Source organism: Polyodon spathula, chromosome 10 (genome assembly GCF_017654505.1).
Source record: "Polyodon spathula isolate WHYD16114869_AA chromosome 10, ASM1765450v1, whole genome shotgun sequence".
Classification (NCBI taxonomy): Eukaryota; Metazoa; Chordata; class Actinopteri; order Acipenseriformes; family Polyodontidae; genus Polyodon; species Polyodon spathula.
The window spans coordinates 17,023,682-17,039,177 of NC_054543.1; the positions used below are offsets into that span (position 1 = coordinate 17,023,682).

Sequence of the window (15,496 nt, forward strand, 5' to 3'; positions counted from 1 at the left end):
GGTAAGTAATCTATATTGTCTATGTTTTTTTGTTTGATCAGTGGGAGGATATTACAGCTATTCAGGCTTGTCCAAGTCAAGGTCAAAATATTTATTAATGTGTTTGATGAAATTGCCATTGATGCACAGGAGGTATGTTTAAAACATTTGTAACATTATAGCACCGTCTTACATTAACTGCTCAGTTCTGAAATAAAATGCATATAATAAAATATGCTGTGCATGTACTAAATATATGTAAACCAGCTATAATATATCATTTGAAATGCCAACGTCATATTTTCAATGTTGTGGAAACTCCTTGGGTGGAATCTAACACCGCCCTTCACTTTGACCTGTGACTTCTATATTATTGTCATGTGACTTTTTGGTTGCTGGATGATAGACCTAACGTTGACTTCATATTCAGTAAACAAATACATTTTATGTCTCTCAAGGTCAACTTTCAAGAAAGTGAACCATTTCCCTGTCACTTTGTTTTTACCTGCCCCATTCAATGATTCAGACTGCAAACTTTGGAATTGTGATATCACATTTGGTACACAGTTACAGTCCTTGGTTCTCTGTCAAGTTCCATTGCTGGTGTTATCCAATAATAAAATAACATTTTCACTACCACGTTGTTTTGACCTGACAGCGGTAGGGGAAAGGAAAAAAATAATTAAAAAATTGCTATTTATTTTGGTCTAAATGGCAGAAAACTGTTGATGAACCGTCTGAAGATAACAAGCTAGCAGCTACCACCAGCAGTCCTGTGCCATTCAAATGGTAATTAAATTAGTCAGGATTTGTGAGATTAAATAAAGTGGTTTGCTTTGCTTTGAACACAAAATGTTAGTTAAAAAAAAAGAACAACCATAAGTATGAATGAAATTATATATAGTTATTTAAATTTATTATCATAATGTGAAATTGAAATCTCATGCACATGTTAAAAGTTCAAGTACTTTGCTTTGTATTTCCTTTTTTTATTTTTAATCAGAAGTGTTCTAAACTGAACTATTTTGCACAACAGTTTATTTGGTCTAATGTTAAAAAAAAAAAAAAAAAAAAAAAAAGATTGTTCTTTATTTTTCAAAAATGAACTGTCAATGCACAAATAAGAAATCAGGTTGCCAGTTGCATCACTGTGATTACTCACCTTAAGGTTACCATTTTCATCCCCTCCAGAAATAAAATCCTGGTTAAGACCCTGCTGCCAGGGTTTATTATTTAAAAATAAAAAAATATATTTTTAAAATATGTTTTTCATAAGTGGGTAGAAAATATGTAAGTGCGCAGTTTATTTTATGTCAGTCAGTGAAAATATGTGCTACAGAAACCGAACCTGACTTCTGTAGTTCAGAATGTTATTAACAGCACAAGAGTGTGACGATACTTCGTTGCCTGTAAAGTGTTGTTTGCAGCTCTCATGATTGTGACAATCTGGTTTATAACTGTGATAAAATATCTGGTAATGTTAGAAAGATAATTGTTAAAATCGTGCATTGGATTTGAGCACGGTTTCTCTTATCTGTTTTTTTTTTTTTTTTTTGGGGGGGGGGGGGGGGGGGGGGGGTGCTGCCCCACCAGTTTTTCAAGCCACGAGTCGTCTCTGTCGAGATATCTCACTTACGATTTTTTAAAGCAGGTGACATCAACAGTACTGATATTGAGCACTGTAGAAACGCAATGTGGTGTGATCTGGGTTTTCTCTAGAATACAACAGGCTAAGTGCGTGCTCTAATGGTCTGAATACGTATCAGCAGTCTATACAATACAATACATGTGCAGTGTAACATATTGAATTTAACTACAGGTCTAAATGCCACCCTCATTAAAATGATTTGAAATAGGACCCACTCAGGTATTTTTTAAAAATCAAAAGAGACTCGGGTGTACTACTATGCTGGTTTCAAAAAAAGAACCTTTTTTTTAAAAAAAATGATACTCCATTGTTTAGACCAGTTGAATAGGCCCCATTGTGTATTGTACACATTAGATAAAGATCTGTATTCATTTAACAGTATTAAGACAATAGCCTTCTTTACAGAATCCTTTTTTGTGTTTACCTATATTTTTAGTAAAGAAATTATATAGATTTGCCTTGTGAGTGATTGTTAACCTTTTAATAGTTGTTTTTTGTATAGTACTGGTCTTGTTTTATAGTACAACATATGTTTTTATAATGTCACTTGAAACTAGCAATAAGATCTAGATCTAAACTTGATCCTGTCTCTCAGGAGCTCATGGCTAGATTTGTGTCTCTGATTCCCTTACTTCAATACACTGTTGATGTTGGAGATGATTGTGAAATCGGAGGTAGTTTTCTTTTCTGTTTATGTGAATTTAAAGTATTAAGAGATTTGGATTATTCCAAAAATATTAAACAGTACATTTTCTTACAAACACACATGACACACAGCATAAATGCCCTTGTTATTAGACTAAGGGTTTTTTTTTTTTAAAGACCCTTGACATGATCACATTGAAGTTTCTGTAAATCAAGGCAAAGTTTGACAAATACCTAAACATGGTAAATGCATGCTACATAATAAACTGCTCAACTAACTTAATATAAAACCCAATTTAAATATTACCTGTTGTGAACTTCTTTTGTTATACAAGTCTCAAAACTGTTTCAAACCATCTTTCAATAATTGTTGCACATGCTTGGTCATTTTACCTGGAGGATGAAATTGTCCCCATAACCTTCAATGGCTTTTTTCCTGCCATAAACTATCAAGTTGCTTCCCCTATTGACTTGACATGCTTTCAGCCAGTAACGTTGCTTTGACCCAGAAGACGTGTAGCAGCCTTCCTGAGAATAAGGTATGGAAACTGAGAGCTTTCTTTAATCTGAAATAGTAACAGATATCATGTTTTGTAAAACATGCATTTCTTTCAAAACTGCATATTTGAGAAATGTAGTTAATGAAAGTGCAAAACAGGTAAGATTTACGGATTGTGTTATTTTTACATTCTAAACATTGTAATGCACAAAAGCACATCTATTACTATTATTAGTTTGTTATATATTTTCAGCAATGCATTGAGTTTGCTGTTGGAACCAAATCAGGGGTGGCAGTTCTTATTCAACTATTTCCTTTATATGGGCAAAAAAACATGACTGCTCCTAGGAACCTCTGTCTTGTTAGTATGTTAGATATGATGTAATATCTTCAAATGCACCATAGTAATACTACAAAAAAAGTAGTAAAATGTTTGGACTAGAAGTCCTTCTCAACGTTTAATTATGTAAGTTGAATCACATGTTTATTGATGTGTCTCATTTATCATCTAAATTTTAAAACTAAAAGGAATGTAGTAAAATGTTTGGACTAGAAGTCTATCTTAATGTCTTTAAATTCAAATGTCTTCTTATTTACCACCAGTATAGACTGCAGAAAAACTGTTATATCTATATTTTAATGATCTTAACGTTCCCGCAGCCAGGTGCATCACACAGGGTGAGGCAATGCTCAGGGAGGTCATACCCGACACTAACTTTGTAATGTTTTCATTTTGACACTGTGTCAAGTTTTCAGTATGAAACATATCAGAATTCTTTGATCTGTATTTATGTTCACATTTTCTGTGATTTTGTTTGATATTTTGTTTAAAATATTTGATTAAATCCATTAGACCCGAGTGTTGTGTTTCTTTTGTGATATGGAGGCTAAGTTGTCCAGTGTTAAAGAAAGGGGCCTGTTACCAGGATCTAGCCCATTTCTGCGTGTGACCCTGAGCAAGTCATTTAACCTCTATTACAATAACTAACTTAATGCAAAAGGACATCATTTATAAATTATAAATCATTGATAGCACTATGTAACACAATTTTTATTCCTGGGTAGTAAGTGTTATTTCCTAATTGCTTATGCCTCAACAGTATAGAAAATGGCTATTATTCCCCACAAACTTTGCTTTTGTGACCAGGACAGTGATATTTCAAAATATCACTATTTCCAATGAGAAAACCTGTGCTTTTGTGTCTTTTCGTTCACGTAAAGTCAGAAAAAAACAACATATGAATCCAAATTAACATGTATTTATACCAAAGTAATACAAAAATGACTACAAAAGATTTAGAAGTGAGTAGTTTTTTGAGATTTACGATTATACTGTAAATTTAAAAACAAAAGCGCCCGTTTTCTCATTGGAAATAGTGATATTTCAAAATATCACTGTCCTGGTCACAAAAGCAAAGTTTGTGGGGAATAATAGCCATTTTCTATACTTTTGAGGCATAAGCAATTATGAAATAAAACTTACTACCCAGGAACAAAAAATAAATAAATTTATTACACGGTGTAGTTTATTCTGTAAGACAATCCTGTTTATTTTAATGTTATCATAAGTGTGATGTATTTTGTTCACTGCAGACTGCTGATTGCTTAATCAATGAACACAATGTAAGTAAAGCTGTGCATTGCTGGGATAAGATTGGGGTCAAAATAATTACATTACAGATCAGGTATAGTTGAGTTTTCAACCTACACATTCTACCAAAATATTTGCATACATAGCATAAAAACACAAATATAGGCAGCTAAATTAGCACTTCAAAGACAGACATCTGTGGTTTATACTGATAACAAATAGATAATTTATCTTGTGATTGACACATTTTTTTCCGTTTCCTCAGTGAGTAAATATTTTTATTTTTACTCAGCGAGTCACCGTACATCTGTTTAACACTTATTATACACTTAATTCTGTAAAAATGTCAAAACCTGTTATATGCGTTCCAACTGATTACTCTTTAGATATGGTTCAATTCCCTGCTGATTTTCCATCCTTTGTACCCCTTGCATTACATAGCAACTGGTAGGCAAGTTGTTCTTAGACTTGGATCATATAATTTGTTAAACACAGAATGAACATAAGAGTGCTTATGATAAATTATTTAATATAACCCCGGTTAGAGGACATTACAGTAACACTTTAGTTTAGGGATATGTTAAGTGGTTATAAACAATAGCAAAACAATGGCAAAAGTGTATAATAACTGTATTGCAAAAACAAAGCAGCCCCATACAATTGGCGAGACAGACCTACAGGGCTAGGAAGACAAACAGACTTGAAAAGACAGACGGACTATATCCGTTATAAGCGATTATAAAAAATAGTGCAAAAAACAATGACAAAAGTATATAATACTACTCTTATTGTTTCTAATCATATTATATAATTGTTAATAGCAATTAATAAAATGTTTATAATCACTTATATCGGATCCCTAAATTAAAGTGTTACTGACGTTGCTGTCTGCTGGTTGACCAGGGAAAGAAGGAGCTCAGTGTTCTGTGATCATCTCCCAGGTAGTAACTCCATGGAATGGAGCCTTCATATTGGTATATGGAAGTTCTGAGGTTTCTAATGTAGATTAATAAGGAAAATGTTGGAATGTATCCTTAAGAATACTTTAGGGATGTGTAACCCACAATATATAACAGTGCCTATACTACATTAAGCTTTTTTTTTTTTTTAATCCTAAATAGCTCTACAGTTATAGTTTCTATATTTAATACAACCCAGTTAAATTAATAGTGTTTAATCAGACATAGCTCGGCATGCATTCATACACTTTCATATTCATATACAAATGCAACATCATTCTTTGTTTCAGTTTAACCCAGATTCATTATTTTGGCGAGATTACACTTCAATATACAGTAGCTGCAAAAAAACAACTTCAGTCTTACCTTTCCCAATATGGAAATAATAATTTCTACAGAATTGAAAAAAATATTAAAAATGAAACTGATGGAATGGAGATCCCACCACCCCACAGGATGGCACTGCCAGTGCACTGTAGTATTCCAACACATTCTTCCAAGGCTGGAACGTAACCCAGGTGGGTTTTTTTGTACTGTTTTAGAAGAGCAGGTAATGGAACTAGAAACCGTGCTTCCTGTATCATTCTCCTTTTAGCAAATTAAATTAAACATTTCAATACTTTTTTTTTTTATACAATAGTTTTCTTGTTTTCCCAACACATGGAAAATATACAAAAACAAAGTCTTGCCAAAGTTTGCATTTATTTATATTTTTTTAAAAAGTGCACAGCACTCACTGAGGATGTCCATGTTCAGAAACATGCATGTACAAAAACTTGAAACTCTTGGATTTTTCATCAGAAACCACAGATACAGTGTTGTTAATATAGACATATGGTGCATAAATACATTTAACAAATTGTTTCTTCTAAATTGCACAAAAAAAAAAAAATTTTAGTACAGACAAAAATTAGCGTCATTGTAGAGGTAGTGTTTTTGTAAGGCAAAGTCTACAAGTATGTCTAAACTGTATTTAAAAAAAAGTAATCCTGGTGCTATACTTACATGTAGCAAAAAACTCCTAATGAAAGCCGAAACATAAAAGGCAAGGTTGTATTAACACCTAAACTTCAAGAAAAGAAGAAACAATAAATACACATACCAATACTGAATCCAAAAACAGGACATTTTTTCAAAAGCCCTATATTCATTGGTGTATTGAGGTAGCTTCTTTAATGAACACAACTTTTGGTTATGAGGACCTATTTTGATGTCACTGCGCAAGTTGCTTTTTAGAAACTAATACATCTAAAGACTGGTAGACCATATTTTCAACCTAAACACCTTATTCAACATTCACATTTTTCAAAACTTGGATAGCCATTTACAGTATAATGCCTGAACCAATATGTTTCCCCAATCTCAATCTGCAGACATTCATTTTAAAATTGTATAATCCCTGTTAAAAAAAGGTCTGAGGCACGTTATTGCTTACATTGGAGAAATAAAAAGAATATAGCTTATAATCCATAATTCAAATACTTTAGGAATATTGCACAAACTGTTCAAATTAACTTCTTACTCCATGGGAAAAAAATACAGTGCTCAAGAATTTGGATGTTTTTCTCAAAGAAAAAAAAATCTGTTTGGTAACATTCTTACAGTTGCATTAACTAGATCACAGTTCAAGCAAAGCCATCCTTAGTTTGGCTTCAACATCCTCCCCAAATATTCTTGGAAAAAAATTATTTATCAAAAAATGGCATCACTTACTTCATCTGCCCCATCTCCTCCCCTTTATGGTGTCTTTGTAGGAGAGCCATTGATCACCTGTCAAAGCAAGGTGCTGCACAGGTGTAGTGTCCATTTACTTGGAAGCCCCTGTTGTAGGGGGCACTGACCTTCACATCCAGCGAGTTTTGGAGCGTCATGCCAGCTACTGCTTGTACATGCCCATGAGGATGAATGCTGGCTTGTAAACTCGAAGGATGGGACCGTATTGTGTATGATGGCATATGTCCAGTTGAAAGGATTGGTTGGCAGTTCTGCTGTGGATATGGAAGCTGCTGCTGGCGCAGGAACGGTGAGACATGCGGCTGTATCTGAGGCAGTGCATTCAGCTGGGTGTGTGTCTGGTACACAGTCTGACCAGACTGGGGACTTGGCTGTTGGCATTTTTGCTTGTTCGCTTCTTTGACGTCATTATCATGTGCACTAAAATAGGATAAAAAACAGCACAGGGTCTGTTTAAGCAATAGCATATACAGATTTGCCAATAGGAATAAAACAATCAATGGTATTGAAACTACCAAGATACAAGTTAAACATTTCCAAATTGCATGAAGTTTTGTTAAAATGTTGCTTTTTCAACAAGAGTAATATTTCATAAAGTGTGTATTTCTATAAACAAACATGCATCTATCCTCTAGACCAGTTGTCTCCATCCCTAGTCCTGGTTTTTGTTCCAACTGTACCTTAAATTACTTAATTGGACCAACTAACTGCTTATTAGAAGCTTAATTGTCCAATTAATTAATTTAGCATACAGTTAGAACAAAAAACAGGAGGGACACTGGCTCTCCAGGAACAGGGTTGGAGACCCCTGCTCTCGACCAGTTGTTATCTACATCTTTCCTTCCCTCTCAAGCCAAAATACAATAATCCAAACTCATTATTGAAAATAAAATTAGAGTACCAAGAAGAATTACGAGTTACAGCCTACATTTGTCATTTCCCCATTGTATCTTGTTATTATACACTACCACATCAAAAGGCTTCAAGACTGAATGCCAAGAAGCATGCAAAAAGATAAATCACAGCTTGGTCTACAGTTCGTACCTCATACCCGTCACAACTGAAACTATCGCTACTCACTCAAAATGTGGACCCGTATGCACTCATCATTGACTTCAAGAATGCTTATGGGTATAATCTGAAACTTTTGATTTTACCTATACATTAATATATTTTGCTGTTACGAAGACCCACTGCATGTATGTACGCTGGTTTAGTAAATGCACCACACCCATCTCAGAATACAGTTGTTTAAAACTCCTATAGTGAAATGTGTTGGTGCTTTGAACACTGACTTAAACTTCATATGGCTGTCATGTTTTTTTTTTTTTGTTCTCCAAATATTCTGAGATATTCACTTCACATTTGGCACCTGTAAATGTATTCAATATTTATTTGGTCATGTTCAAGAATGAGAATAATTTGATCAAGTTGGTCCAAAACACTGACAAGGCCTTATAGCTCAAAGTTTAAAATTCAACACACATCAATTGCTATCTTCTAAAGGCTTTCTAGAATAGTGGATACCAAACCCTTACGTACAGTAACAGACGCTCCACACACGGTATAAGAAGATCCCAAGAGTAAGCTGAAAGGCGATGCAGTCGAGTTGGCCACGTAGGTGAAAGCCGAAGTATAACTCTAGAGGAAGCTATACACGCAGCAGAGACTAGCGAAGGAGAATAGTTTAAGAACACATGATCTGGTGGAAGAAAAAAATAAATACATGACAAACTGCTTAATCACGGAATTAATAACAAGCTAGAAGGGTGTCTGTCTTATTTATTGCCGAGATTGGATGACAGTTTAGATCCTGTACAAGACTTGTCTTGAACAGCATCTTGTTCTATTTACACAGTGCACTTATCTGTTCAGGGCTTGCCTCACTAATAGGTTACTCGACTATCATAACTCATTTGAATTCAGACAGCTGTCTGCTTTGAGGCATGTCATCAGCTGTGGCTCGAACTTTTATACCTGCTACCATCTGTACCATGCAAATCAGTAACACCATTAGATGATCCATTTTTCATTTTTTTGTACAATCATGTTACATAGCACAGCTTCTAGAACTTACCTTGCAATGACACTTCCAGGAAATAATCAGCATATTTTGCCATGTATAATCTTGTTTTCTCCGAACAAGCCATGGGCCAGCCTTCGTGGAGATCAGTCTCGTGAACAGCAATCGATAAGTAGTAGTCAATAAAGTGGGCAGCAGTTGGCAGATACAGGTTCCATTGAAATGTCTCCAGCAGCAACAGCTCCATGTGTAACAGGCTTTGTTTGGTCAACACCAAATTCATGTTGGTCATGCATCCCAGGCTATTGAGTTGTTCAAGTTTTGGCACGCGATCCTCTTTGTCTTCAAATTTACCTTGAATATATCAAAGAATAAAATGTGGAAAACCATGACGTATAATACAAGCAAGATCATGTGCAATCGGCTACTGGAAACATTATTGTTAGTCTTTTAAAATGATGAACCCATCAAATTAGACTATTACACAAAAAATGAAATGTGTTGTCCTGAATAATTTAAAATGCATTACACTACCTTCAATTAGCTTCTGCTTCATTTTTTTAGTTGAACTTTTCCATTTTCAATAATTGTATTCACTTTGATGAAACTCTGAAAGCAGTTTACTGCTTCAAAGATTAATATTTGTGTTACTGAATCTCCTTATTAAATCACTATTGGCATGAATATTTAAATGTGATTCAAACTGCATTCTCATCTCCCTCTGGAGATTAAATCCCTTGAGAAGGGGGACATAGTGGAGGCAGTCATACATACAAATGTTTTCCATATTTTTGCATATGTGGAGAATCTCAATCAAATTACCATGAAACTTGATACAAACATTAAGACGCATAAGAGTTATTTTCTAGGGATATATGGAAATGGCTGTCTGTTCATCTATCTGTCTACATACCTCATATTGAGCTTAAACACTGAATTGTTAATTCTTGCTCAGTGCATACTGTTAATATGTATGGAACTAACATACTTGTTTTGGGATTTTTTTTTTTTTTTTTTTTATTGTTCGCAGCTTCTGAGTTACTTCTATAAAGTTACTTAGTGCTGAAAGTATTCATATAAATAAGTTATTTTTTTAATGATTTCAGATGTTTTCAATTCGTTTATTAAACACAAGTTCTAGCCTGCATAAACCATTTTTCAAAAACCTACACTTGCCATTTTGTAGCAAAGTATGATGTTATCGCTCCCTCACCCCACCCCACCCACAAACATTGCTTTATAAACAAACAGTCTTATTAAAATGCACCTTTCAGAAAAAGACTTACTTGCTAACAGCAGACAGGAAAGGGCCACCACGTGAAGCTGTTGGACTGAGATGTCATATCGGTCCATGAATAGGTCCAGTAGGTAGACAGCAAGGTGCCTGGCTGGTGGACAGAGCCTGAAGCGATTGCTAACAATGGCAATTAGGTCTGCGAAATAGCGTCTCAGGTTCAGCTGAGGTGACTGGCCTTTGTAGGACGGCATTTTCAGCTCCTACGAAAACACATGATTCGTTTTCTCTTAGACAATTGCAACGCATGAATAAAACACGCATTTCAATTAAATCACTCATGTGCAGGAGACGCAAATCACAAATTCTGGATGCGTTTTTAGTGTGTGAATGCAATTTAACAGAGAAGGTATATAATATTACCGGCAGCCAACCCTGTATCAACAGAAAAAAAGCAATGAATAACCCAATGGTAAGATTCACATTAAGACTGGAAAACTTGTATTTTATTAAATTACAATTATTTTTGCATTATCAGAACGCTTGTGCGCCCTAGACTGTCTGACCCCCCAGGTTGAGAAACTCTGATGTGCCGAGTACGTTGTAAGTTTTTTTTTTTTTTTTTTTTTTTTTTTTAAGTTTAAAATTCGTGTTCATCTTGTTAGGAAATTGACAGAAATTGCGTTCTATCAACTCGGATTAATAACTACTTTCTAATCGTGTCAATACAAATTTTCGACTCCATCGCCTTGGCTTCACAGTTCTGCTAACAGTGTGCATGTACTACCCTGTGAAGACCCTACTGTCACAGCAAACGGTGTTGTTTATAAAATCATCAGTTTTATGAGAAGACATATTTGATTCGTGTACCAGTCAATCTTATTTCCTAACGTGAACTCAAACACATCCTATTTTCATAAAGTTGTCCTTAGGTTTAGAAATAAGGTTTCTATGCAAAGCCAGACGCCCGTCTCGTTCTGATGGTACATTTGTGTTTCAGGGTTGCAAAACACAAGCTTTTTTAAAGGAGTACAATTATGGTTAAAAAATAAATCACCATGAATCGGGGCCCCGTTGAACTACTCGGGGATCTAAGCAATTGATTAGTCTACTTATGCCTAGCGCCGTCACTGACTCAATAGCAAACACTGATATCCTTTACAAAGCCATGGTTGCGTGATTTCAAATACATCAATAAATTTAAATTTGATTAACTTTTTGCAGTGTCGGACCAGCTTATCCTGAGGTTAATTTGCCCACAGTGATGCAGATCATGCATTGCACAGTCCACAACACGGGTAAGGTGTGTTTCCGTCGTTTAGCGAATAACCGCTTAAACAAAAGAAGCATTCTTTAACACAACCGATGTTTCCGACAGCGACGGGCGTTTTAACAAAATGCAAAATAAAACAACTATTCGTCACCGTGCGGCCACACCTAACCACTCAGTTCAGACTTGTTCTGTGAGCTATCCAACTGGTGTGAAGTGCTTAGTTTACGCCGAAGTGTGAAAATCAAGCTATGGAATTTCAGGAGCTTATTGCCCCCTTAAATGAATGCCAATTTGTTGCAGAAAAAAAAAAAAAAATTCTAATAATATATATATATATATATATATATACTATATATATATATACACACACACACACATACACACACACACACACACACTAATAACCTTTGATAATGAAGAGTTCGATTTTTTTGTTTAATGCAACAGCTCAAAATATCCATTTAAAATTATACTTTGCACACAGAACAAACGCATATTTAATGTGGACAGGTGATGGTATACATCACTGATCGCTTTAACATACTTTGTAACGAAGAGCTTGGTATATGTCTGCAGCCAGCTGTCCTTTCCACCATTGCCCCTCCAGCTCCATTGTTAACAGGATGTCAGAAAACGCAGCAAGTGGCCTGTAACTAAACAGCAATGTAAGCACGTTAGATATATCAATGGTTCCCCCCCTTCCCTTCCCCCTTTGATTCAACTACAGGGAGCAAACAATTCTCACAAACCTCTAGTCTAAATGCAAATACCTGGTTAAGTGCTGAATCTACAAGACACGCATTCCCTCGGTGTGTTACAATTATAATCAACTCATATGGGTTTTATAAAAGGGGTTTAAATTCATGTAGTTGAAACTTGTTGCGGCGATGCACTTAACCCAATTAACTTTTTTTAGATTGGGTGGTTAGTAAGTAAGCAACAACCAGTTGCCAATGTCATTTCTGTGAAACGTAAGGGCCAATCGTATTATTTATATTAATTGTGTCATTGCAATTCGCAGGTATTGCCCTTTCGTGTAGTACTCGATCAGCTAGCTTTCAACAACTTTTTCAAAACTGAATTCAAGAATGTTGCACGTCAACCGTTTTCATTCAATTGTGGTGTAAAATCCGAATACAAAAGTTAACACACACAAATGTCATAAGACAACTGCAATCATTCACTATACCCATCAATAGTGAAACTGCGCTAAGAAACAGATGTACTGTCGACCGATACACGTATGCTCTCATTCTCTATAGTAATAATAATGCTAGTACTTTCATTAACCTTCAAGTATTATCATTACCAGAAACAAAGACTAGCTGTCTTTCAACACCGGTGTAATCGGCATGGTAAAGCCCCGTTGATCCCTGTCCAACATAAAACTAGTAATATAAATAAGAGATCCAAATCTGCTTAAACTTACCGTTAAAAGAAAAACCATTAACGCGTGTAAAGCTGGACAGGGTAACGGGAAATGGCTCTTTCTTTTCTGTATGAGGAATAGGTAAATGCTCTATGTTTGAGTTTATTCAGCCTACAAAGTTTGTTTCATCCATTGTTAAAGAGGAAAGTATCTGTATACAAAAGACAGCGAAGAAACACATGCTGGCCAGTTTTACCAATCCGGATATTCCTTACACTGCTCGTCAATCCCAGGGTACCCAATCATTGTTTGGGATTCACTGAAGTCCGCATTAGTTCACTGGAAGATAAAAGTTTGAGACCCCACGAGGAAAACGAATAGTGTACTGGAATTGAACCAATGAGGCTTCTGTAGATTGTAAATATTATTTATGTCTGTACTGGAGTGGATCTCAAAACAAGAAATAAACCCAGTTACACTGTGTAACTAATTTAAGTATTTGTTGGGTGTGTCAGATAATAGTAGAAGTTACATATGATTAGGTTACAGTAGATAAACTAGGAGGTGCTAATAAATATATACACTATCCCATTGGCAACAGTCGTTCCATAGACAAGTTGTGACACTGGACCCTAGTCACAAAATTTAACATAGGTTTTAAAGACTGCTATGGATTGAGTTTTATATTAATAAAAATATCTAGACTTGTTGGCTTTTTAACAACAGTTCGAGTTCTATTAATGGCTATATTTGATACATTATCGAATATTTAGAACACAAAGTATATGAAATGGGCATAATATGTCAACATATTAATATACCACAAATGAAAAGCAGAAGTTTAATTGTACACGAGCCTATATCTTTCACTATTCACACATTACGTGGCATTTACCGTTGTCACGAGAAATTTGGTCCATCGTGAAATAGTCTCCGTCCTAACCCCCACTCCCCCGCCTATTTTTCATCAGCCTATACAATGTGGTCCCTCCTTTGAAACTGTAGATGTTAGCAAATACTGTACCAAAAGAAATGGTTGTGGCGAACGTTTCTACGTCATCTTGTACTATAGAAGACTGTTGAAACATTTGTTACCAGATTACTTTCAATAATACATGTTTTTTTTTTTTTTTTATGATTGTTATGATAATTATTTTTTTCTGTTGTAAGCAGCCATTTACTGAACTTGGAAATACAAGCTAGGTGTCATGTCGTTTCTGTATTACACCGAGTAGTTTACAATTAACTATATCAATAACATCTTTCTGTTTCAGGACTTTTTTTAACGTTTTAAACACACGTCTTTTTTTCTGTTTTTCTGTAAATTCTGTATGTAATTTGTCCTGCAAACCTACACTGCTGCTTCTTTTATTGTGATGAAATTTAGATTTTTTCACAAAAGAGATGAAAATGAGATGAAAAGAGATTAATTTATTTTTTCCTGATATCCAGTCACATTTTGCAAAACGGACACTTGCTTTGATTAAAATAAGATACTGTACCTTGTGATTTGTATGCGTTTCAAATATTTAGTACTGTTGCGATTCAAATTATTATACTTACTAAATTAGCTAATCAGATCAGTGAAAATGAAATAAGAACAAATTAATAGAACGCGTAATAAAATATCGAATTAAAAGTCGCCTTATAGTTGTCATTCCCGCCCAATTCGTGGAATATGGGCTTGGCATTGGGTAGTCTAATGAAAGATGGATGACTCGGACCCCCCGAGACGAGCATCTACCGGCAGTTTTAGAGGCTGAAATCGCTTTAATTTAGTGGTCCACTGTAAGTGGTATATAATGTTTAATAACTGTTGAAAGATCTTACATTTAATCTAATATTAGCTACGGTAACTCAACGTTTTTGTTAAAACGGAAATAAACATAATTCGGAAAAAAAAAAAAAAAAAACCCGTCTTCATTGCTAATCAAACTGAACCGTGTTATGGTCAAGTTTGTCTGTCAGACGTCGGCACCACTCAGTAAATCTATATTTGCACTGTAGAACATCCCTCGCCGCCATGATCTGTAATTTTTCTTATTCTTGATTTTTTTAAAACTTAAATTTAAAAAAAAAAAAATGTTATCCCGAAGGTGATTGGCTACTCTTTTAATTACAGTGTATGACTGTAAAATGACCAGCCACCACGTGGTAATACTACATGCAGCCACCAACAGTCTATATGGGAAGAAAGTCGCGATATTTACCTATAGAAAAAAATAAATAAATCATTTATTCTGCACAGTTGAGTTAGTGAAAACCACACGCTATGCTCTTCATGCGACTGACACATCTGCTGATCACTAATTTATACATTATTTATGTATATTTTTACTGTCATGATGGTCGTGTCATGGGGGTAAGTATACTATATGATAATCAGTGTTTTTGCATTTGACTCCTCCCATGTGTAAGATGGGAATGACCCACCCATCATTCCATCATACCACCCAGACAATACCCAGATCAGGTCGCCCTCCCAAACCGAGCAAGCGGGCAAGCAGGAAACTGGTTCAGGAAGTCACTCTGAAGCCAACTA

The 15,496-nt window shown here is 35.1% G+C and overlaps 1 protein-coding gene across 1 annotated transcript; it reads right to left on the minus strand.

Annotated features, from left to right (window-relative positions):
- Positions 1 to 6,064: 6,064 nt before the first annotated feature.
- Positions 6,065 to 13,205, minus strand: LOC121322028 (cyclin-J-like). Its single transcript, XM_041261467.1, has 6 exons — positions 13,015 to 13,205; positions 12,130 to 12,238; positions 10,365 to 10,575; positions 9,133 to 9,432; positions 8,598 to 8,757; positions 6,065 to 7,475 (listed from the first exon to the last, which is right to left on the minus strand). Exons 2-6 carry the CDS (start codon positions 12,196 to 12,198, stop codon positions 7,088 to 7,090), a joined length of 1,128 nt encoding a protein of 375 aa, XP_041117401.1. The 5' UTR covers positions 12,199 to 12,238; positions 13,015 to 13,205; the 3' UTR covers positions 6,065 to 7,087.
- Positions 13,206 to 15,496: the final 2,291 nt, after the last annotated feature.